Here is a 24577-nt window from a genome sequence, read left to right as displayed (position 1 = left end):
AGGCTGTTTGGTTTCCCCCCGTTTCTGCTCATCTGAAAGCTTATTTTAGAGGTGGATACACCACAGTAGCAGGCTTACACTTGAGGGAAGTGCAAAAGCATTCGAAAATTGCTGTTATTTATCGTCTGACAAGGAAGTGTGGCTTGTGTAGTTTGACCGCACGCCTTTCTAATCAACCACACATTGTCTGTTTCTTAGCTCACTGAGCACATAACACCTTTCTACTCACTTGTCATTGGCAGTTGCCATGGTTGTGTTCTGAGCCGGTGGGGCTGCAACTGGTGTGTTCACCAGCACACGTGTACTCACAAGCCCACCTGTGAGGAGGGAGTGATCATCTACAACCAGCATGTAAGTTGTGCAAAGCCCTTTCATCACTTGCTAAGGCAGCGAGGAAAGAACACGTGATGGTGATGATGATGACAGTTGTAGATACAGTGGAGAAAAGAATATTCGATCCCCTCTCCACATTCAGCGTTTTTCTGCCTTCAAACACGTCCGGTCCACCTGATGCGAGTTCATTTTGGTGTCATGTGACCACAAGACCCACCAAGCCTTGTGTGAGTCTTCCAGGCATTCAGGGTCAAGCTTACTACAATACATTTTTGCATTCTGCCTCTGTTAAAATAAAGCTACCATGAAAACGATGGACTATATATTTATATCTTTGTAAGAGGGTAAACATACAAAAAAGGGATCAAATACTTATTTTCCCCACTGTATGTTTGTTAGGCAGTAACAACAGGTGACACAACTCTTGAAAGGCTTCATTTGAGTTCAGTTTAGTTCCATTTGTGTTGCTTGTTCTTTTACTTTCATTTTTGTCTTACCCTCCTCCCCTGCCCCTCCGTCATTCCAGTTTAAACTCCCCACCTCAGCCCCGCCCACTACAAAAACTATTAAAGTTATCACAACCCCCACCACCACAACGGCAATGCCCCCAACCACTACAGTAGCTCCCACAAAAACTACTACTACCACGACTACTACTCCCATGGTGACAACTACAACTCCTGTTCCTGCGTTGACCACTCAGGAGCAGGCCACCATTCCTGAAACGATCACTCCACACACTGTCGCTCCTCAGACGACCACCACCCCCACCAACCCTCAGCCTTCTAATACCCTGGCAATCACCAAACCTGCACCAATGACATTTCCACCTGTGGACACCACCACCACCAGGAAAGATGTGGGGGAGGTTGCGGTTCTCAACCAAAGTACCTTGGAGGATGTTCAATTCACAGCAAGTGCAGAATTGGCGCCGGTCACCATTGGTGTGGATCTAAAGCCTATGATGCCTCTGGTGATCCCGACTCCTGACACCCTGGAAGTGATGACAGAGTTACCAAACACTCAGGAACCCGATGGAACACGGAGCTCAGTGGATCCACTCACCCTGACCTCATCGGGCTCCTCTTTGCCTACACCCTTTCCCGTGAGTGAACCAAGCAACTCTGGGTCCTCTCTCTTCCTGGATCCGACCCAAGCACCGACTCCAGTACCCCGGCTAGACTCCCAGACCGAGTCTCAAAGCAGGGACAAGGACCCCGATGTGCTCTTGCCCGAGGAGGAAGACGGCAACCCAGCTGTCCTTGCAGAAAACGACACAGCCACTTTTTCAGCTGCCACCGTGCTTTCAGGCGATGGTGAGGTTGATCATGTTTCCCCAGCTTACCACCACTTGGTGGACACTGAGCTCGACTACCAGTATGATCCAGCCGACGCCTTTCTCCCGGTGAGTTTAGGCATTTAGGCACTGTTCTTGTCCTCCTTGTACTACTCCATTCTATTCCTTCATAAGGCCCCAACGGCCACCCACTTCTCTGAACATCTGATTGGACTCTCAACTGTTGGACCATCCAAGTCTTCCTTTATATCCTCCTTTCCTCAAGCATCACCTGTATTCCTTTCCTCGTTTATTTTTGTTTTTATAGATTAGTTTTTATGTGTGCATGTTTCTTAAATGTTTTTGAGTTTTCACTTTCAACGCTTTGCTGACAAACTATTTGCACTTTTTGGGAGTAGACTGCTCGGGTCTTAGGATCTGGTCTCTGCTGTTTGCGAATAATGTTTCTCATGGCCGCATTAAGCTGTGACACTCAGCATTTACTGGGCCAGTTCACAGCTGAGTGTGAAGCTTCTGGGATGAGACTCAGCACCTCCAAATATGAGGCCAAGGTTCTCAGCCAAGTATCTCAGGGTCTTCTTCACAAGTGAGAGAAGGCTGGAGCGTGAAATTGACAGGCAAATCGGTGCAGCGTCTGCAATAATGCAGTCGCTGTACCGGACCGTCATCGTGAAGAGAGAGCTGAGGCAGAATGCAAAGCTCTCGAGTTGGCGGTCGATCGACGTTCCTACCCTCATCTGTGGTCATGAGCTTTGGGTTGTGACCGAAAGAGCAAGATAGCAGATACAAGAGTTTCCTCCGTAGGGTGACTGGACTCGCCCTATGAGATATGGTGAGGAACTCGGTCATCTGGGAGGAGCTCAGAGTATAGCTGCTGCTGAGGTGGCTCACACATCTAGTTCAGATGCCTCCTGGACGCCTTCCGGGTGAGACATGCCCAGCCGGGAGGAGGCCCAGGGACAGACCTAGGACACGCTGGAGGGATTATGTCTCACAGCTGGCCTGGGAACGCCTCAGACCAGAAAGTCTGGGCTTCCCGAATGAGATTGCTGCTCCCACGACCCGGACCCGGATCAGTGGAAGAAAATGGATGGGAATAGACTGACAGTTTTGAGAATGAATTAATTTGATGACCTGTTGAATGTGTGTCTTACTTTGATTTGCTTTAACTAGCAAGGGTTTTTATGCTCCTGTGTTGATGCTCCAGGGGGATGAGGGCTCATATGTCAGCTGGGGCGCTTCAGCTTGTCCCTGTGTGGAGAAGGTGCAGGGTTCATCGCTACTACCTGTCAGAGTGGAAAGGAAGATCACGTTACTTGCCCGCAACCTACATTTGTATCAGGTACAACAATGCAAACAACTCTCTCTCACTCTCTCTCTCTCTCTCTCACACACACACACACACACACACACACACACACACCGTTACCAATGACAGTAATCCTTCACCCAAACAAGTGGTTTGTTTCCGCAGGACACAGAGTTGGACTACGAGTGTGTGTTGGTGATTGAGGGGCAGACGGTGGTAGTGGATGCCTATGTGGAGACAGATGACGTCAATCCATCCAACTTTCACATCACCTGCCAACTGCACCAGGTGTGTTGGTAGATAACAAAAGAAATGTACAGAATTCAACCAGAAGGTAATTGTGTCAATGCTGAAGATTATTCAAACGTATGTTTTTTTTATGCCACAATTCTTCTATTTCTTATTTTTACCACACTCCATTTTTCGAAGCTCGGCTACTTCCACAATTCTGAACCCATTACAACATGAAGACATTCAGCTCATTCAGTACATCCCGACTTTCAATTTTTCACATCCCCAAATTTCTCACTTTTCCCAAAATGCCATATTTCAGTTCAGCTTCAACTCGTCAGCATCCACACACAGTCTCTAAACAAAGTGGCATCTATGGTGGTTTGTCATTTTGATGATAAACTTGGTACAGTAATCCCTCATTTATGGCGTTTAATTGGTTCCAGACCTGCCCACGATAAGTGAATTTCCACAAAGTACGGTTCAATATTAATAAATGGAATATTTTTTATTTTTGGAATTATGGCATAGAAAACCTGTTTACAATCTTGAAAATACGTTCTGAATATGTTTTTTAACATTATAGAAGTCCCCAAGGCACCCATCTAGTCACCTTTATGTTTGTATTACCCAATATAGTAGATGTAATCAGAGAAAATAAGGCATATTAGACATAAATAAGATAACATAGACTCACATGTTGGAAGTTTTTTGTTGTTTTTTCTGGGCAGTGTACTTCCGCCATTACAATACATCAGTGTATGGTAATGGTGTTTGTTCCTGGCTTTACACTCGTATTACCCAATATTGTAGACAAAACAAGAATAAATACGCCATTTAAGGCGCAAATAAAACTGGTGCTCGAGCAGTGTCAGAGTAAATGTGTTCCCTTGGGAGCCTTAGTGATGAGTCTAGCGCTGGTCGCACTGAACAATTTCTGACACCAAGTGGCTAATGTAGAATACAGTACTGCATTCACAATCATAATGCTTCTTGCTTGTGCCTTTTAGTTCATAATGTGAGTGTGAATGGTTGTTTGTCTATACAGTATGTGCCCTGTGATTGGCTGGCAACCAGTCCAGGGTGTATCCAGTCTCTTCCCCAAAGTTAGCTGGGATAGGCTCCAGCATACCCCTGTGACACTCGTGAGGACAAGCGGCAGAGAAAATGGATGGATGGCTGGATGGATAGTTCATTTCGCCATTTTTGTGCTTGAAAATGCTTAATTTAGACTAAGAATAAGTACAATTTGCTTTTTTTTTTTTTTTTTTTTTTTTTTACTAATAATGGGCCATATTAAAACACAAAACAGAGGTAAGTACGCTACACAAGCAAACCATTTCTTTATGCCTCCTTTCTAGTCACCAGTGACATTTCCAAAGCCTTTTTTCATTCCGGTGGCTGTGCAACCATAGCTACGTGTTATTGAAAGCCTGACCTTCCCACATGAATCCTGGGTGACTGCAATCACTACTCTTTAAGGTGTCTTGGCTAACATTCTAGAACAATGCAATGGTTCAGTCCCAGGTGCATGTAGATTAATGTCAAAAAGCACTTCAAGTGCGCCTCTGACATATGTGGGAAATGCCAGCGGTGGCACTTTCTCCTGAAGAATGTCTTCTTATTTATTTTAAACTGCTGTCGCTTATATAGCTGCATGTCCTTGGCACTTGTCTCAATCCCTCACTTTCGTGCTTAGACTTAGTAGAGTGGAACCTCAGTTTTTGTAAGCTCTGGTTGTTGTAGGATTTGTTTTTTGAGGAAGATGATTGTCACAAATATGTCTCAGACTGGTTTTGTACTCTTGGTTATCGTACGGCCAAACAGTGCACCTCATGAACGAGCCAGAGGAATCGAGGGCCCAAACAAAGAACACACAACTCGGATCTGTCTCCTTTATTCCTCTAAATAAAGCATTCAATTTATGAGTGTGAAAGGAATTTGTGCTTTTTATTATTAAATACATTTTAATTTGCAAAAAAATGAATTTTGCAACTTCACTATCACGGTTCTTCAAAAATCTATTAATGAGCAAATCCTGCTCTTTTGTGGTTAAGCAAATTTTGCATATTTTTCTGCCTAAATTAAGTCATTTCAAGCATAATTCAAGCATGTTCATTTTGACTTGACTATGTAAAAATGTGAAATTCTGAATGAAAGCATTTTTCTTTTGTAGTATGCATATTCTGCTCCAGCAGAAGAATACCACGCTATGGTGTATGTGAAGAGGAGGGACACATTCCATGTTGACAGCTCTCCCGATCTATATGGTGATTTATTTTCATAAATGTCATTGTTTTTTTTTTCTTTGTCTATTTACAGGCAGGGGTGTCCATAGTGTGGCCATTTCTGACCCACAGCTTGTTTTTTAATAGCTCAAGATAAAATTGAGATCAGGGACAAATATGCACACAGTTACTTTTAACAATCTTTTATGATAAACAATAGAAAGACTCCAAACAGCTTCAAGGCATCAGAATGTAGAGAGGTTGCATGTATGATGGTGTTGTGTGCGTGTCTTCAGTGACTTTGTACAACTGCTCCGTGGGTCGCTCGGACTGCAGTCGTTGCCACACAGCAGACCACAAGTACGGCTGTGTGTGGTGTGGCGGCACACAGGCCACGTGTTTGTATTCTGGATCGTGCCGTGACGCCGTGCAGCAGACATGCCCCGCTCCAGTCATTCACTCTGTGAGTACTTCCATCTCCCTCACACAGTGAATGATCTTCCCAGCATTTCACCTTCCAAGTTGTGGCAGCATGACTGTCATGTTGAAAGAAGCTCGCTATCTCATCTTGCTGCAGATTGAGCCGCTGTCTGGGATGCTAGAAGGTGACACGCTGGTGACCATAACAGGCTCCAACCTTGGCCAGAAGGCCGAAGACATTCTAACGTCTGTATCAGTGGCTGGTGTGCCCTGCATGGTCATACCCAATCTCTACGAAGTCTCCTCCAGGTACTGAAGTGGGGAAAAAGTATATATTTTCATCTCTTTGAACCCATAAAAATCCATGAAATGTTTTAAAGTGTTTTATACTTGACTTGAACTCATTAAGTACCTAAATTCCTGTCAATCCTCCTCTTTTCCCCGGGAAACTACCTTATTTACTACCCTCCTTTCCCGCCACCCTTCCCTTTTAGTAGTTTCCCCTATTTTAACTTTCACGCTGCCGGAGCAACACAGGTTCCGATCCACTAATATCCGTAATACATTCTGTAGCTGGCAATGCCAGGCCTCCAAAATAAAACATGACATTTCTGGTGGAAAGACCAAAAGACCAGAACTTTCCTTATTTTCCTGAAAATGTATTTTATTTTCAAATACAAATGTTGACAGCTATCTCCCTAGGAGATATACTGTATAGAAAATGTGACAGTCCCCAAAATGGCAGTGTCAGGTAAGCTAGCTCATTTCCAAAAGCTTATTTTTTACCATGAAGGTTTGTTTTAAATCCATTTAACAATTGGAATGCTTTAATAGGTTGTCAAATATTACAATGCAGATCTTCTTAGCGGAGGTGAGAGCAAGTCAGTGTAAGTCTCAAGTCCAATTCAAGTCTCAAGTAAAGAGTCGAATCAAGTCCGAAGTCATAGGCTTGAAGGGTTACAAGTTATATGCACTGTTTAGTGTCTGACAAATAAAATGCCATTTTAACAACGTGACAATGTATGAAATCAAACAAATACAATAGCATTCAGGATGTATGTAATCCACACATTTGTTGTTTGTTCTTAAACCTGATTGGATGTTAATAGATGCATTCAATAAGGCAGATTCAGAGGGAAAATATGTTGCTGTTAATAACGATCACGCTAGTTGACATTGACTGGAAATCTCAAGTATTTTCAAGTCGTCAGAGTAAAGTCCGAGTCAGGTCCATCGATGTCAAAGTCCAAGTCCCGAGTCATTAACGTCAAAGTCCAAGTACAGTTGCAGCTCTTTGATGAAATTGTCAAGTCTAGTCCAAAGTCATCAAAATTGTGACTTGAAAATCAGCCAGTGGTTGATCATTCCAGAAGAAATGGTTCAGTGTATGACAAAATGCTTCATGGTGTCTTGCAGGATTGTTTGCAGAACACAAGCCAGTGGAGGAGAGAAGATGGGCCATGTGTCTGTTAAAGTGAGCGGGGGAGAATTTGGCTTGTCCAGACAGACGTTCAGCTTCCAGGTAATTGAAAATGAGCTCATATTAGGTCAGATAGGTAGTCGCAGTGTTGCTGTCTGCAGCTCTGAAAATAGGAGCGCCTACTATAGGGGAAGGGGAGAGCAAAGAGAGAAGTTACTAACATCCATAGACACCATGTAACAGCAATGATGTAGAATCTGCAATAAAGTCGTCTCTCGCCACAAGGCGCTTCGAATTTACAGGCTTCACTTGATCACAGTTTCTGAAAAATATATTATTATATACATTCTAATTAATAAAACATGCTGTTTCATGGTTGAATACGGCCTAATATTTGTGTTTTTGTACATATTTTTGCCTACATGAATCATTTTCAGGCATAAAAATGGCTAAATGAACTAAAATACAAATATAAACCGTTCAAAGACATGATAATATCTAGCATTCACACTGGTCAGTGGGTGTCAGTGATGTTACTGCAATGTTGGATGAGAGACACAAACACCAAACTTGACTGCTGGAACAACAGGCTTTTATTAGGCACAATAATCCCTAATAAAAACTACGTTTGCAGCAGTAATACATGGCAATCTAAAACTCAACTCTGAACTCCCAGTGTCACCTCATGTCTGTCCCGCCACACGATTCCCCTAGGGAACACATTTACAGCAACACGCACGAGCACAAGTCTTATCCATCCATCCATTTTCTATGCCGCTTGTCTTCCTCAGGGTCAAGGGAGTATGCTGGAGCCTAACCCAGCTGACTTTGGGCGAGAGGCGGGGTGCACAAGTCTTGTTTATGTCTTTTTTTTCCATTATATCTACGATATTGGGTAATATGAGTATAAAGATGACCATAAGGGTGTTATTTCATGTCTAGAGGGTTCTAATAATGTTAAAAATTGTATTTAGAAGGTTGTAAACAGGTTTTCAATTTTTTTTAACTATGAAAATATTCCATTTATAAATAAGGTATCCTACTTTGCAGAAATTCACTGATCACGGTTGGGTCTGGAACCACTTGACCGCCATAAATGATGGATTACTGCATGCTACTGATGGCAATACTCCTACGAATAAAAATAATCAGCAGTAATTAAGTCTGCAACTCTGGAAGTAGGAGTACCTAGAGGGGAACTAGCATCCGTAAAACAGGTGGAGATGGAGTCCAAGAGAGGAGGATCATTAAGCATTAATGATGTAGTAATATGCAGTGTACTACTGATGGTAATATAGTAATAGTTGTTAAAATGATAACATGTATGAAGAGGTTTAAGGGTAAATGTTAAGGAGGTCCCTGGCTGTTGTGTCATTTTGAATGTGTTTGTGTGTGTCCTATCTGCTCCCTAAGGATCCTTTTGTGATGGGAGTGCTGCCCAACAGAGGTCCCAAAGCTGGGGGAACAACGCTGACCATCAGTGGGCGAAACCTTCTGACAGGGCGTCCCTCAGACCTCACGGTCACTGTGGGCGGCGTGCCCTGTACCATGTGAGGATAACACAAATGCATGTGCTGTGTCTCAAATGGAACACTTCAATAAGTATACTTGAATTTTTTGATAATTTTGACAGTGTAGTGCTGTCCCAAATATTTTTCTTCTTTTTATTGAGGGTGGTAAGTACAACATCCGGGTACTGACTGTGTACCTCATTTTGCAATACTTCTCAGTGTGAACACACTTATGTCCTTAAAGGACTAAGTGTACTAATTGTAAGTGTGCAAGTGCACCAATTGAGACACATGCATAGGTTTGGTTATAAAATGGTGATGATTGTGTCCTTGGCATGAGTAAAAAGTCGATGGTTTGATCTCCTCGTCAGCGTGTCGGAGGTTGAGAGTTCCAGTGTTCAGTGTGTGACGGGTAGCAACAACAAGACGGGAGATTACCGCGTCACTCTGCATTACGGCAGCAGCCAACGCCATCTCCACTCTTCAGCTTACCACTACACTCACAACCCCAACATAACCCATGCCAAACCAGCAAAGAGCTTCCTGAGGTATGTCGGTCATTACCTTCACCTCTCATTGGCTGGAGAGGGCTCTCATTGAAGGACAGTGAATTTGACGTCAGTGTTCTTCTGTTTAGTGGCGGTCGAATGATCTACGTGTCAGGACACAACCTCAACGTAGTGCAGGAACCCCGGATGGTCGTGACAGTGTCTCCTCGTGAGTCCATCCAGAAAAATAGCAGTAGCAGGAGGAGGAAGCGCAGGAGCTCAGAGCAGAGGTCCGGAAGGTCTGACCCACTTTGTCCTGGAGATCTTCTCTGCTCTGTCAAACAGGTGAGTGCGTGTGCGTGCGTGGGTGCGTGCGCTTACACCCCTTTAAAAATCTTATTGTGTCTGCTTGCATTCCGTCAGTTCACAGAACATTGTCAGGTGAATTCCTCCTCCCTGATATTGTGTCACTCACCTATGGTGGACTCCTCGGTGTCGGGCTCCAAGGTCACTGTGGAGTTTCTGCTGGACAACCTCCGCTTTGACTTCAACACTCTTAACTCCCAAGCCTTCAGCTATGAGCCCAACCCAAGTCTGCACCCCCTGAATCAGCAGGACCCTCTCAAGGCATACCGCTACAACCCTGGCAGCTTCATCCAGCTGGAGGTCAGACAGCTTTTTGCTTTTTTTTTCTCCAAATAGCAGTAACTGGCAGCTTGTAGTCCAAATTTTTGCTCACAGCCGTGAGACGGCTTGTAAATAAACACTCGTTAGTTGGGACACTCGTATGCCAAGTTAAAAGTGTATAAATGACAATAAAAACAAAACCCGCAGTGTTCTAGCAGTTCCTCCATCCAGCAAGTGGCATTTGAGACTTGACGTTGTCCGGTGACAACTCAACTCACACCGACAGTAGATTCAAATCAGTTTGGCCAACTGCCAGGGCTTTGAAGCTAAACTTACCATTCAAAATACCCTTTTCGTTGTCCATTTCTGCTCAATATTGGTGCCCGCTTGCGGCTCAACATTAACTGCAACACCGCTGCGTTTTCTCAAACTACAGTGTAGGCCGAGGGTCAAACAGGATGTGCTCACATTAATTGCAAGTACAAAAAAAATGGTGCTGTTAAAGGGAATTTCTGTTAACATGTCATTAACTCGTTAACTTTGACAGCCTGGATAAAAATGTATGCATAAATATGTGGACCACTATGATGTTTTGTTCATTAAACATGCTAAAACCAATCCAAAGTAGAGTGCCTAAAAGCATTGATACCACAAGAAGGGACCTATTTTATCATTCAGAGTCATCCAGGCGCTTCACGGACGACTTGGCATTAAGAAACTGATCCCTTTGGAGACACTAGCAGGTTGCACATTTTATTGAATATTTTAGTGTATTAGTGTTTTATTTTGTTTGGGTTTTTTGCTAAAATAGTACATTTGAAAATTCACAAATAATAATAATATTTTAGCATTAAAAATATTACTCTGGTTAAAGAGGGTAAAGAAATTATTTTAAAAATACTGCTAATTTACATATTAATAAATAATAATAATATGCATTTTTCGAGGGAAAAATGCTGGGTTGTTTTAAATGTTATTCTCAGAAGATGCAAAAACAAGCTGCAAGCCGCAAATGTCCCCCGTGCCGCACCGCTGTGCTGTAATGGATTTGAATGAATGTTGTGTCTCTCAGGGGGAAAATCTGGACCTGGCCATCAGTAAGGAGGAGGTGGTCGTGTTAATCGGTGAGGGCGTGTGTGCTGTCAAGACGCTTACCAGAAACCATCTGTACTGCGAGCCACCGCCTCAGCAGCCTGCGTCAGGAACCAATGCCAAGAAGCGTGAGGGTTCTGACAACCTGCCTGAATTCACTGTGAGTAAACTACCTCAAGCACAAGTGTGGAAATAAATACACAATGCTCAGTTGTGACGTGTGGAAGGAGCGAACCGGAAAGGAGGGCGAACCGGGAGCGGACCCTTGAAGGGACGTGCACAGTAATCCTTCGTTTATCGGGGTTAATTGGTTCCAGAGCCGACCGTGATAAGTGAAGTTCCACGAAGCAGGATTCCTTATTTATGGTAGTTGGCGCATAGACAACCTTCTAATACGCTTTTTATCATTATTAGAGCCCCCTAGACATGAAATAACACCCCTATAGTCACCTTTACCCTCCTATTACCCAATATAGTAGATATAATAGACTCAAACATGTTAGCATTTGGATAGTACCTTGTTGTTCTTTTTTTACTTCCTGTTTCTGTACAATGCTAATACTGTATTGTTGATTGCTACAACAAACATCTGGAGGGGAAACTTGCCAAGCGACATTTAACAAAGTATTAGTATGTAGTATTTGACCTTGTCTGTATCATTAAATTACAGATAACTGTTTTGTAAAAAATGAATATGTATGTTGTACATTCATTGAAACGGTTGCAAGCCCAAAATGGATATGACATGAATTCCCATTGCACAACTTTATATACAAGGAGTGATGAGGAGTTGAACAAGTTTCACAGTTAGAACTGGAACCAGAACTCCAGTGTGGCCTGCAGGAAGCTCCTGATGTTTCTGTTGTTTTTCATTTCAGGTCCACATGGGAAACTTGAACTTCTCCCTGGGTAAAGTTCAGTATGACAGCCTCAGCCTGGCCACCTTTCCCGTGGAGGCTCAGATTGGAGTCGGAGTTGGAGCTTCCATTGTGGCGCTCATAGTCCTCATCATCGTACTTATTTACAGGTTAGTCGCTGAATAAGTATGACGGTCAGGTTAAACGTCTGCTAAACTGCTGGGCTCTCATCTCTGCATGCTTTGTCAGGAGAAAGAGCAAACAGGCGTTAAGGGACTACAAAAAGGTCCAAATCCAACTGGAAAACCTCGAAACCAGCGTGAGAGACCGCTGCAAGAAAGAGTTCACAGGTAAGAGCACCACAGCAGAGAAGTTTCAAAGAGGCGGACAAGAGTGTCGCGATTTTCCGAGGAGAACATTTGAGTCTTCTGAAGGCAAATACCTTCACTTTTTGCCTACAGTCAAAAAGTCCAGTCTGAAGTTTCTCAAACTTCTTCAAGGAGAACTGCACTTGTTTTGGAAGTTTGTGAGACAAAAGCACATCTGTCCCTTTTCTGTGCCTTCTAGATAGCCGCCTCGTCCTAGCAGTTTTTACACTCAGAATGGACGTAATGGGGTGTATCTTGTTTTGCCTGATGGGCAAAATTTAAAAAAAGGGTTCAGGGTTAGGGTTTGGGTTAATCTTAGGTTTTGGGGTTAGGGATTTGGCTTTGGGTTTAGGGGGCTTGGAGTTAAGGGTTGGGGTTTAAGGGCCAAGGGTTAGGGTTAAGGGCTAGCGGTTTAAGGCTAGCGATTTAGGGCTAGTGATTTAGGTGAGGGGTTAAGCTAGGGGTTTAGGGCTAGCAGTTTAGGGCCAGGGGGTTAGGGCTAAGGGCTAGGGGTTTAGAGTTAGGAGTTTGGGTTTGGGGTTAAGGGTTATGTATACAAGAGATTCATGTATGATCTTTCACTGACCATTCACCCTCCAGACCTTATGACGGAGATGATGGACATGTCAAGCGACCTGGTTGGTTCTGGCATTCCTTTCCTTGATTACCGGATGTACGCAGAGCGCATTTTCTTCCCCGGCCACCGAGAGTCGCCTCTGAGACGAGACCTGGATGTCCAGGAGTGTCGCAGACAGACAGTGGAACAGGGCCTCGTGCAGCTTTCCAACTTGCTCAACAGCAAACTCTTCCTCACCAAGGTACTGCCGGCAGCATCACCACCTGTCAGCTCGCTACTCTCATAACGTTTACAGAACGATTAAACGGCGTATCTTTCCCATAAGTTCATTCACACTCTGGAAAGTCAGCGGACTTTCTCTCCCCGAGACCGAGCCTACGTGGCCTCCCTTCTCACGGTAGCGCTGCACGGCAAACTGGAGTACTTCACCGATATCCTCAAGACGCTTTTGAACGACCTGGTGGAGCAGTATGTGGCCAAAAACCCCAAACTGATGTTGCGGCGGTAAGAATGGGCTTTGCTGGCTTTGTGAAATCAAACTTTAACGTCTGGGTGTCACACTTTCTTTGCTCTTTTTCTCTGCAGGACCGAGACGGTGGTGGAAAAACTGCTGACCAACTGGATGTCCATCTGCCTTTACGCGTTCCTCAGGGTCAGTCAGCTCAGTATAAAGTTACTAGTTATAGTTCTGACTCACTTTCCCAAAAAAGAATTAGACACAGCCTTTGCGTTTGTGGTAGAGCGTAGTTCCTTTAACATGGATGTGTCCATTGTATCTATTCGTCCATTTCCACACTGCATGCCCTCCTTGTGGTAAAAAAGAAAGTATATTTGTGTGTGCTTCCAGGACTCTGCCGGGGAATGTCTTTACATGCTTTTCAGGGCGATAAAGCACCAAGTGGATAAAGGACCGGTGGATGCTGTGACCGGCAAGGCCAAGTACACACTCAACGACAACCGCCTGCTGCGAGAAGACGTAGAGTACAAAACTTTGGTGAGCACAAATCATCTTGTATGGTCTATTTAAGGTAACCACTGGTTACCACCTAAGGCAGAGCTCTCCAAAGTACAGCCTGGGGGCCATTTGCAGCTCACAGCTTGTATTTGTTTGCATGCACCACTTTCAAAAATAAAATGAAACAAGACAACAAAACAACAAAAATGCTGAAACCAATAAATACAACCCCTGGCAAAAATGATGGAATCACCAGTCTCGGAGGATGTTCATTCAGTTGTTTAAATTTGTAGAAAAAAAGCAGATCACAGACATGACACAAAACTAAAGTCATTTCAAATGGCAACTTTCTGGCTTTAAGAAACACTAAAAGAAATCAAGAAAAAAAGATGTGGTAGTCAGTAACAGTTACTTTTTTAGACCAATCAGAGGGAAAAAATTACGGAATCACTCAATTTTGAGGAAAAAATTATGGAATCATCCTGTAAATTTCCATTCCCAAAACTAACACCTGCATCAGATTAGATCTGCTCGTTAGTCTGCAGTTAAACAGGAGTGATCACACCTTGGAGAGCTGTTGCACCAAGTAGACTGACATGAATCATGGCTCCAACACAAGAGATGTCACTTGAAACAAAGGAGAGGATTATCAAACTTGTTAAAGAAGGTAAATCATCACGCAATGTTGCAAAAGATGTTGGTTGTTCACAGTCAGCTGTGTCTAACATCTGGACCAAGTACAAACAACATGGGAAGGTTGTTAAAGGCAAGCATACTGGTAGATCAAGGAAGACATCAAAGCGTCAAGACAGAAAACTTAAAGCAATATGTCCTGAAAACAGAAAATGCACAGCAAAACGAAGGAGGAACAAATGGGAGGAAACTGGAGTCAACGTCTGTGACCGAACTGTAAGAAACCGCCTAAAGGAAATGGGATTTACATACAGGAAGGCTAAACAAAAGCCATCATTAACACCTAAACAGAAAAAAACAAGGTTACAATGGGCTAAGGAAAAGCAATCGTGGACTGTGGATGACTGGATCAAAGTCATTCAGTGATGAATCGCGAATCTGCATTGGGCAAGGTGATGATGCTAGAACTTTTGTTTGGTGCCGTTCCAATGAGATTTATGAAGACGACTGCCTGAAGAAAACATGCACATTTCCACAGTCATTGATGATATGGGGCTGCATGTCAGGTAAAGGCACTGGGGAGATGGCTGTCATTACATCTTCAATAAATGCACAAGTTTACGTTGACATTTTGGACACTTTTCTTATCCCATCAATTGAAAGGGCGTTTGGGGATGATGAAATCATTTTTCAGGATGATAATGCATCTTGCCATAGAGCAAAAACTGTGAAAACATTCCTTAAGAAAGACACATAAGGTCAATGTCATGGCCTGCAAATAGTCCGGATCTCAATCCAATTGAAAATCTGTGGTGGAAGTTGAAGAAAATGGTCCAACCTGCAAAGCTGATCTGGCAAAAGCAATCAGAGAAAGTTGGAGCCAGATTGATGAAGAGTACTGTTTGTCACTCATTAAGTCCATGCCTCTGAGACTGCCAGCTGTTATAAAAGCCAGAGGTGGTGCAACAAAGTACTAGTGGTGTGTTTGAAGTATTCTTTTGTTGTTGTTTTTTTCATGATTCCATAATTTTTTCCTCAGAATTGAGTGATTCCGTAATTTTTTCCCTCTGATTGGTCTAAAAAAGTAACTGTTACTGACTACCACATCTTTTTTTTCTTGATTTCTTTTAGTGTTTCTTAAAGCCAGAAAGTTGCCATTTGAACTGACTTTAGTTTTGTGTCATGTCTGTGATCTGCTTTTTTTCTACAAAATTAAACAACTGAATGAACATCCTCTGAGACTGGTGATTCCATCATTTTTGCCAGGGGTTGTTTTTTTATTGGCCCGAGAATAAAGTTAATACGAGTTATAATGAGAATAAACTCAAAATATCAAGAGAAAAAAGTTTCAATTTTTACGAGAATAAGAATATTATGATTTTAGTAGTAGTAGTCGTTTTAGTAGCATAGAGTTGAAATATTTAAGATTTTATTTTATTTTTTGAAGTTTTAATATCGTGAGAAATAAAACAAAATAAAGTTGTGATTGTTGGAAAATGAGGAAAATGGGGTCACCAAAATATTCTGGGAATAAAGTCATAACATTATGAAAAGTGAATTTACAAAGATTATATAAGAAGAAAGTTGAAATATTTGTAAAATAACAACAAAAAAAATGGGAAAAAGAGTGAAGTTGATCCTGATAATATGCTTTTTCACCTACAGGTATATCACAAAGCTGAGATGCATTTTTTTTCTTGAAACATATATACTGTAGCTTCTTTGAATATCTACATGTGTTGCTTTCCAAAATATCGAAGTGGCCCTTGCATCCTTTCATTTTCACTATGTGGCCCTCGCTGGAAAAAGTTTGGACACCCCTGCTATAAGGGTTTAGGTGGATAGGTGCATGGATGGTATTTTTTTTAACCACTCTCCATTTTTTTTTCCATTCTTTTTTTTTTGTAGACTCTTAATGTGCTAGTGCAGGGCGGAGGAGCCAATGAGTCGCAGCCGCTGCCTTCCAAAGTGCTGGACTGTGACACCATCACGCAGGTGAAAGAGAAGCTGCTGGATCAGGTGTACAAAAGCACCTCCTTCTCTCACCGACCTCACACGGACTCTTTGGACCTGGGTGAGAACACATGCCTTTATCCAGCTCCGCTGTGCACACGCCTTATTAGGTGCCCCCAGTTTTCTACTCTGCAGGCATTTCTGTTGTAGTCATAAAAATAATAATAATAATGGCTGGTTGGCAGCAGAGTTATCATTTCTATAAACTTTTTATTGAACGTTGGCGCCCCCTGCAGCTTGAAAAAACCCATCACATACAGTATATTAATTTCATAATCCCCATGTGGTATAATAACAAAGTATATAAATACTTTGTAGAAATACCATGAGAATCGTCACCACTCGTTACTTTTCCTTTTTGTGTTGTTTTCTGCACGGAGTACTGTGATGCTACACGCCAATCAATGCAAAACTGAAGAAGAAGGTGTATGATTGGTTGTTTGTGCGTGGCCCCGATATAAACAAGAAGTTCCGGCGCGCCTGGCTTGCAGCATTTCCGAGTTAAAATTCTATTCTATTCTATTCTAACAAAGACAGCAGTTGTTTGCTGTCTTTATTTCATGGAAGTTGTTGAGTAGATGGAGCATTAGTCAACTCGTTTAATCCCCGATTTCACCAAGTTACAAGATGGTCAGGAAGTCTTATGGGTGATGGGGGAGACAAAGAAAGGTAGTGAAGCACCTCTGGAGGGTGTAGATGCAGCAGGTGGGTCCCAGGCCTGTGGTGATGGAGGAGCTGCTGCATCTGAACCCTGTGTTTGGGATGCTGCAGGTGCTGCTGTGGTTGAATCCTTCACTGGATCCTTGGGTAAAGGGTGAGGCAGGAGTTCTTTTCTTGCTCCTCTTCTCTTCACTCAGTGGCAGCGCAGGATCCGGTCCCATTTAACCATACAAACTCAAGAATTGTATAGAGTCTGTAACATTACTACAATTCTACTATAAATCAGTTTTTTTCCATTTTGTACCCCATTCTAGAAATGTTAGTACATTTTATTAAAAAAAAAAATCAAGTTTGAATTGGCACATGTTTTACTGGACTGCTTTGTAAATAGTTAATGTTATGTGTTTAATGTTATGTAGTTTGTTTTTGTCATTGCATGTAGTGTTGGTAGTTGCCCTGTGTGTATTTACTCATCTCTTGTCTCCTCTCTTATTTTAATCTGACACCATGACGATGGTGTTCTGTGTAGTATTTCTAATCACTAAAAATGAATATTGCAAAAAATCAAATAGACCATACTTCATTTTCTTTGATAAACAATTTAAGAAAACACTATTGCATGTAAGACTTTTTTTTTTTTTACCAATCCTGTTTACATTTTAGTTGATATTGTTGATAATGACAGTTGATAATGCCACTTTACCAAGACCCTCGAATACAGTAGTTTATCAAATCTTTTTTTTTTTTAGTTTTCGGGCTGTTGCTTTCATCCATTGCACCTATGTGCACAATCAGCTGTTTCACCCCTTGGTGTTTTGCTGGTTCCTCAGGTGGCTGTTTTATGATGTCAGAGACAGCGGCACTTGGATGGCTGCAAGTAGCTATTCTGTTTATGTTGATATTAGATATGGCTCTGTCTGCTAGCACCAGAGTATCCCTGACCTTGGCATTTGGCACTTATTCTGTCCTCCTGCCGCTTTGTACTGACTTCATGGTGACTGTTACGTGCAGTGATTTAATACTTTTCTCTGTTTGTTGTACAGAGTCACATTTGGCTCTGGCAGTGGGGGAAAAAAAATCTGTTCCTGAGCTTTATTCCAGGAGATGTTACATATCCTCCATAGATACCAACATTTCGACTTGTTTTCAGCTTAGTCCATTGTAATTGTCTACATGGAGTCGTGGAAAATACACTGTCATTTAGGCTGTATGTAAATGTTTTTCACCCGTTCCTTTGGAGGTTAATGTGGACTTCTTATCACTGGATTCCACTGGGAGCATTTCATGAAGTCCTTTTTTGGGTTTCCAAGCCAAAAATACTTTCTTCTTGCGCACACATTTTTTGACGATGTATTCAACTGCTTTCACGGGGAGAGTTTGTTTGGATTACTCCTGTGTGCATGTTGAGAATGCTGTAGTCGCTTGTCAGATAAGTTGTAAAAACTATTAAAAAAAAAAAAAAGGGATTCAAGAAGTCTTGGTTAATTTAAAAGAAAAGAAATAAGATCATATCCAAGACTTGTGGAAAAAAGTAGAATAATAAAGCAGTAAGCAGCAGAAGCAAGCAGAGACTTGTTTGCACTCAACAGACAACAAGATTTGTCTCAAGTATGACTTTTGTGTATTTTATACAAGACAAAGACATAGAAATGCTGAAATACGCCACATAATAACCAATGAAAAGACTGCTTTAGATGCTGACAAACATTTGCGTGTATATTTCATGCCATGTTGTTTAGAGTGGAGGTCTGGTGTTGCTGGGCATCTCATCCTGTCCGATGAGGACTTAACATCTGTGGTGCAGGGCAACTGGAAGCGTCTCAACACCCTGCAGCACTACAAGGTCAGGTCTTCATCTTCAGCTGAAAATGCTGTATTTGGATTCCACTGGTGCGCTGACTGGGTATTTTGTGCTGCGCCTCAGGTCCCTGACGGCGCCACAGTAGCTCTGGTCCCTCGCCACTCCAAGCACATTCACCATGACCACCACGACTACGTGGCTGGAGAGAGTGAGTTCCTTCCTGTCATCCTTACATGGCTGACGAATGTGCACATATGTAATGACTGTACTTCTATTTGGGGTGCATGCACACTGAGGGTTCTGTAAACACCTTTTAAGGAGTTTGTCTTTGACAGAAACGCCGATGCTGGAGGATGCAGATGAAGGTGGTGTGAGACTCTGGCATCTGGTGAAGGCCAGCGAGGAGCCCGAGCTGCCCAAACATCGGAGAGGCAGCTTGAGGGAACGAGAGCGAGCCAAGGCCATACCTGAGATATACCTGACCCGCCTGCTTTCTATGAAGGTACACATGCAGTACATAAAAAATCCACTGCCACACTTACTTTTTTTGTTATGAATGAATTATTCATTCAGTGAATTGCAAGGAAATCACCACCTTTATAGTTGGGCAGCTTGGACATGTCATCATTGAAGAACCCAGGGTAATGGGATGTTCCAGGGACAGCCTCACCTGGTGACCCAGCTGGGTACGATCAGACCCGGCTTGTGTCCAAGCTTGCTAGCATGGATCCTCTCTTTTGATCAAAATCCACCTGGACGTGGTGTATTCTGCTTCGTGCTTTGTTCTTGGTGGCTTCCTGCAGCCTGGCACCCAGAAGCCCGAGTGCACCGTGCAGAGATGGTCCTGGCAGTCTCTTACAGTCCACCTCAATGGGCTCACCGCAGGCACTGTGTCCAGTCCCGCTAAAGATCCCTGATATCTTGCTTTCCCGCTCTCTTCAGAAGGGACTTCTGGGCAAATGGCCAGTGGGTTGCTCTAGCAATGTGCTCTTGATACCACCTGCAGCTGCCAATCAGAAGCCAATGCTAATAAGTTGAGGTCTTCAGCTAGTTTGGAGGTTTCTCTCCTGCCCAGACAAAATCAGTGTTTTTCTTGTTGGAAGCTGGTGTTTGGCCTGCTGGGTCCCTGTGCTGATAAGCTACTGCCTTCAAGACCTGCTTGTGGTGAACTTGGTCGGATTGTTGAGCTGCATAAGCAAGGCCTCTCACAGCGTGCCATTTCAGTACCACTTGACCTCGTCTCCTTCAACGCCATAAAACTGCCTGTTTAGACTTTGCCAGAGAGCATCAAACATGGGACATTGAAAGGTGGAAACAAGTTTTATTCTCTGATGAGAAAAAAATGTAACCTTAACGGTCCAGATGGCTTCCAACGTTACTGGCATGACAAGGAGATCCCACCTGAGATGTTTTCTACCCGACACAGTGGAGGGGGGTCCATCATGGTCTGGTGTGCTTTTTCATTCAGTGGAACACTGGAGCTTCAGGTGGTGCAGGGTCGTCACTAGCCTCCCACTAGCCTCCTGGAAACACTCGCATCAAGCATGCCCAAAGCAATTTTTGAAGTGATTAACAAGAACGGTGGAGCTACTCATTACTGAGTCCTACTGAGAACATTTTTTTGTTCTGGTTTGGAGAGTTTTTTGTTCTCTTTTGAGCGATGGTCTTAAACTTTTGATCAGCTGATAAACGTCCTGTTTCAGTTTAATTGTTGTTTCAATAAATTACTTTTTCAAAGTGCTTTTTGTCTCACTCCCCCTTCTTGTTTTTGCATATTGTAGCTCTACTTAAAACCTCATTAAGATCCAAATGTCCAAAATGCAAATTCTTGCAATTTATCAACTGGTCTTAAGATTTTGATCAGGAGTGTATTTGAATGATTTCTACATGCAAGAACAGCACATCTATGCAGCATTTTTGGTCTGATTTCACATGACTTCTAGTTACGAATACACTTGTTTGCCCCCCACCTGTTTGAGGAGGGGCTGCAAACAACCAGATGTGAAGTCATGTAAAGCCCAGCGATATCACGGTCAACATGAAATGATGAAGCCAGTTTCAAAAAACGTATCTCTGTACGTGTGGCTGCGTCATCATGCTGCACCTGCATTTCCCACATCCGCGACATCTAAGACTCCTAAGACTTAATATGATTTTTTTTTTAGCATAATGTATGTATATTATATGTCTATATTTTACCGTATATCCACCCCATAAGAAAAGTAAAACTACTCACCGTTTGACGACACCAGTCATATCTATATTTTTTTGAGGCATATTTTTCCAGTATATTTACATTGAATTAGGACTTTGTAAAGGAAGGTTATTGTTAGCTTGTGCTGATGTCTCTCTTGCTTTGTGGTCTTCAGGGGACGCTCCAGAAGTTTGTAGATGATCTGTTTACGGTCATCCTCAGCACCAGTAGGCCCGTCCCACTGGCGGTCAAATATTTCTTTGACCTGCTGGATGACCAGGCCGCTCATCACGCTATCTCCGACCCAGAGACCATACACATTTGGAAAACCAACAGGTGCAGTAGAGACCCAGCATGTGTTGATTTGTTCTTCTTCTCCTCCTCCTTCAAAGATTCAAGAATGTTTCCTTCCATGCATTCATGCAGAAGAATTGAGAGTTTCTATAGTAGAATCAAAAAGGGTAACGTTGCAGAGTCTTTCGGCAGGAGACAGTGCAGCCTCTGTGGCTTGCAGTGGTGCAGCCAGTGATTCTTTTTGTTCTTCCTTTTGTTTGCATTCTTCTCTTTCTTCTGCCTCCCTTTCTGCTTTTAATTCTTCTTCTTCTTGGAATTATCCTTCTTCTCTTTTTCATTCTTTTTGTTTTTCCCCTTCTTGTACTTTTTTGTTTGCATTCTTTACCTTCGCCTTCATCCCTTTCTCATTCTTCTCATTCTTTGTGCTTTTCTCATCTCATTCTTCCCCTTCTTGTCCTCCTTCTCTGTTCTTCTTCTCCTTCTTGTTCTTGTTATTGTTCTTCTCGTTCTCCTTTTCATTCTTCTTCTTCTCTTTTGTTCTTCTCCTTCTTCCCCTTCTCATCCTCCTCCTTGTTCTTCTACTTCTCATTTTTCTCTTTTGTTCTCCTCCTCCTTCATCTTCTTCTCGTTCTTCCCCTTTTCGTCCTCCTCTTTTTCCTTCTTTGTGTTCTCTTTCTTCTTCTCCTCCCTCTTGTTCTTATACTTGTTCTCTCTCTTCTTTGTCTTCTTCTCATTCTGCTCCTCCTTTCCCTTCTCCTCTTTTTTCTTCATTCTTCTTGTGGTTCTTCTTCTCCCTCTTCTCCTTCTCTTCCTTCCCCTTCTCCTTCGCCTCTGTTCTTCTTGTTCTTTGTGTCAAAGGCAGGTTGACTTGTGACTTGTTTAACATCAGCTGTGTGTCTGCAGTCTCCCCCTGCGTTTCTGGATCAACATTGTGAAGAATCCGCAGTTCATTTTTGACGTGCAAGCCTCAGACCACGTGGATGCGGTGCTGTCAGTCATTGCTCAGACCTTCATGGACTCATGCACCATTGCTGAGCACAAGCTGGGACGGGTAAGCGGCTTTAGCATGTTGATGCTAGCTGTACACAAGCTTGCTTTTGTTTACTGCTTAGGAACTTGTGAATTTTTTTTTTTTTCGACAGGATTCTCCTATCAACAAGCTGCTGTATGCCAGAGACATCCCCCGATACAAACACATGGTGGAAAGGTAAGACGACACCAGTGTTACTGCTCAAGCCAGGACTTTCAAAACTGTCTCATATTCAAAACACTTTCACAGTGAGATCAAGAGGATCGGCTTTTACATTTTGCCGTGTCTCACATGGAATATTTGCGTCAGTACACTTCAATAAGTATACCGTGTACACTGTGTTTGTGTACTTACTTCCTGAGCGCGTGTAGTGCTGTCTCAAATCCATCACAATATTTACCTCCTTCTCCTTTATTCTTTCTTTCTTCCGACTTCTTCCCTCCTTCTCCTTCTCTTTATTTTTCTTCCTTCTTCCTTCATCATGTCACTTCTTACTTCGTCTTCCCTCTTTTTACCTCTTTTCACTTCATCTTCTAAAAAGTTCTTCCTTCTTTCCTCTTTTTCTTAATCCTTCTGCTCTTTACTTTATCCTTGTTCTTCTTTTACTGTTCTATTTCTGACTTCTCCAGCCTCGGCTATGCTTCAGCGTAGTCAGAATATGTTTGGGTTTTGCTGAGGTTTAGAAGGAAATATTGTAACAAATCACAGTCACATGTAACATCACTGACTGTCACACTAACACTTAGAAAACCCAAGCCAATGAATGTAACATCACATCCCATCATTTGCTGAAGGTTCTTAATCTTAAATGGCATTTTCATCAAAACACTACTGTATTTCAACAATTTCAATTTGGTTGACTGGTGTCCTGACTTTTGAGGGTTTCCGGCACACAGAGTTCTGAAATATAAAATCAGACATGAATGAAATTATCTTTAAGAGACATAAGCACATATACTTGTATGGGTAACATACTTTCTTGTCAAATTATTTTGTTTTCAGTTTGCTACATTTAATAGCCATTACGTATTTTGGCTTAAACGATGAAATGTAGCAAATCACCTAAGGCAACAATATAAAACAAATAAAAATGTCATCGTCATTACAAGATACAATGCATAACAAGTCAGTTTCAGTGTTCACAAGGTATTTGTTATGAAAAGGATCTACGTAGTATCAAAGTTCAATGCTAGCATACCTTTAGAAGATGATCAGGAAAGTCAAATATTGTTGGAACTGTATTTTGTCGTAATCTAGCAGTCTGGCCGGTCCTGTCGAAGTTCTCCTCGGTGAAATGACTTGAACAGAGTTGCGATCTGGCTGCAGGAATCCACCTGTCTCTCTGCATATTTACTCCCCATTGCTTTAGAAGTTGAGCATTGCAGTGTGGAAATCTAAAGGAGAATAAGGGCTCATTTACAACTACTTAGATGAAAAGATGCTTACACATTTAAAGTATCTATTTTTTTAAAACTATTTTTATTATTTATAAGCATTTACCTACCTGTGAAATGTAAGTCCCTTCTCGCAATTTTCACGAGTATCACGATTTGTGCAATTAATAGCAGTACAAGACGGCATCTCGAACTCTTCTTCGTTCTGAGGCTTTCTTGTTTTGGGTGAAACAACATGGCGACTTCTATGCTTCCGGTGGCTTCAAGCCTCCAATGCGCAGCAAGCGATCGGGGCCGTTCCATGTATAGAGTTCAGTGGTGGTGCCACAACACGAGGTTAGGTTGTTTGGAGGTGCGTGTGACTCGTGGGAGCGTTTGAAAGGGGAGGAGCAAGCAGGCGTAGCACACACTGGCACCTGGACTATTGATGGTGGTAAGACACACTCACTGTTTTGAGTGTTTGGAGTGCAAGATTCGGGTACCGAATGCGCTTCATTTTGCCCTGCTCAGTGTGTATGCACTGAAAAGACTTAAGTGTGCAAGTGCACCAACTGAGACACAGCCTTTTCTTGCATGTTTGTAACGTGTTTGCAGGTACTACGCTGACATCAGGCAGACCATCTCAGCCAGTGACCAGGAGATGAACTCTGCTCTGGCTGAGCTGTCCAGGGTGAGTGCAAACATTGAACGTACGTGTCACCTGACGTGTCGCCTGTAAAGAGTCATTTATGACTGAATGGTGTCATCAGACTACACGCTTTCTCTCATGCGTGAACATCCAATCTCCAAAATCAAACACGATCCATTCCAAAATGCACACTGATGAACAATTTCTTCTCATTTTG

General features: G+C 42.6%; 1 protein-coding gene across 2 annotated transcripts in view; it reads left to right on the top strand.

Annotated features, from left to right (window-relative positions):
- Nucleotides 1–24577, top strand: part of plxnb1b (plexin b1b) — a 103594-nt gene that overhangs the window by 73686 nt on the left and 5331 nt on the right. The window contains exons 10-36 of one of the 2 annotated variants that reach the window (XM_054783516.1): nucleotides 243–351; nucleotides 860–1738; nucleotides 2838–2972; nucleotides 3105–3227; nucleotides 5347–5440; nucleotides 5695–5861; nucleotides 5976–6127; nucleotides 7235–7340; nucleotides 8652–8788; nucleotides 9121–9297; nucleotides 9387–9582; nucleotides 9661–9903; nucleotides 10937–11116; nucleotides 11835–11983; nucleotides 12063–12163; nucleotides 12782–12999; nucleotides 13084–13262; nucleotides 13344–13410; nucleotides 13606–13752; nucleotides 16255–16420; nucleotides 18759–18862; nucleotides 18944–19028; nucleotides 19156–19322; nucleotides 21190–21350; nucleotides 22212–22359; nucleotides 22451–22515; nucleotides 24327–24402. In XM_054783516.1, the coding sequence (XP_054639491.1) occupies nucleotides 243–351; nucleotides 860–1738; nucleotides 2838–2972; nucleotides 3105–3227; nucleotides 5347–5440; nucleotides 5695–5861; nucleotides 5976–6127; nucleotides 7235–7340; nucleotides 8652–8788; nucleotides 9121–9297; nucleotides 9387–9582; nucleotides 9661–9903; nucleotides 10937–11116; nucleotides 11835–11983; nucleotides 12063–12163; nucleotides 12782–12999; nucleotides 13084–13262; nucleotides 13344–13410; nucleotides 13606–13752; nucleotides 16255–16420; nucleotides 18759–18862; nucleotides 18944–19028; nucleotides 19156–19322; nucleotides 21190–21350; nucleotides 22212–22359; nucleotides 22451–22515; nucleotides 24327–24402 (4531 nt within the window). The remainder of the gene's footprint in view (nucleotides 1–242; nucleotides 352–859; nucleotides 1739–2837; nucleotides 2973–3104; nucleotides 3228–5346; nucleotides 5441–5694; nucleotides 5862–5975; nucleotides 6128–7234; nucleotides 7341–8651; nucleotides 8789–9120; nucleotides 9298–9386; nucleotides 9583–9660; nucleotides 9904–10936; nucleotides 11117–11834; nucleotides 11984–12062; nucleotides 12164–12781; nucleotides 13000–13083; nucleotides 13263–13343; nucleotides 13411–13605; nucleotides 13753–16254; nucleotides 16421–18758; nucleotides 18863–18943; nucleotides 19029–19155; nucleotides 19323–21189; nucleotides 21351–22211; nucleotides 22360–22450; nucleotides 22516–24326; nucleotides 24403–24577) is intronic. The other variant, XM_054783517.1, reaches the window with a different exon arrangement.

This window comes from Dunckerocampus dactyliophorus, chromosome 8, assembly GCF_027744805.1.
Source record: "Dunckerocampus dactyliophorus isolate RoL2022-P2 chromosome 8, RoL_Ddac_1.1, whole genome shotgun sequence".
Lineage (NCBI taxonomy): Eukaryota > Metazoa > Chordata > Actinopteri > Syngnathiformes > Syngnathidae > Dunckerocampus > Dunckerocampus dactyliophorus.
This window is presented reverse-complemented; position numbering and strand designations above follow the sequence as displayed.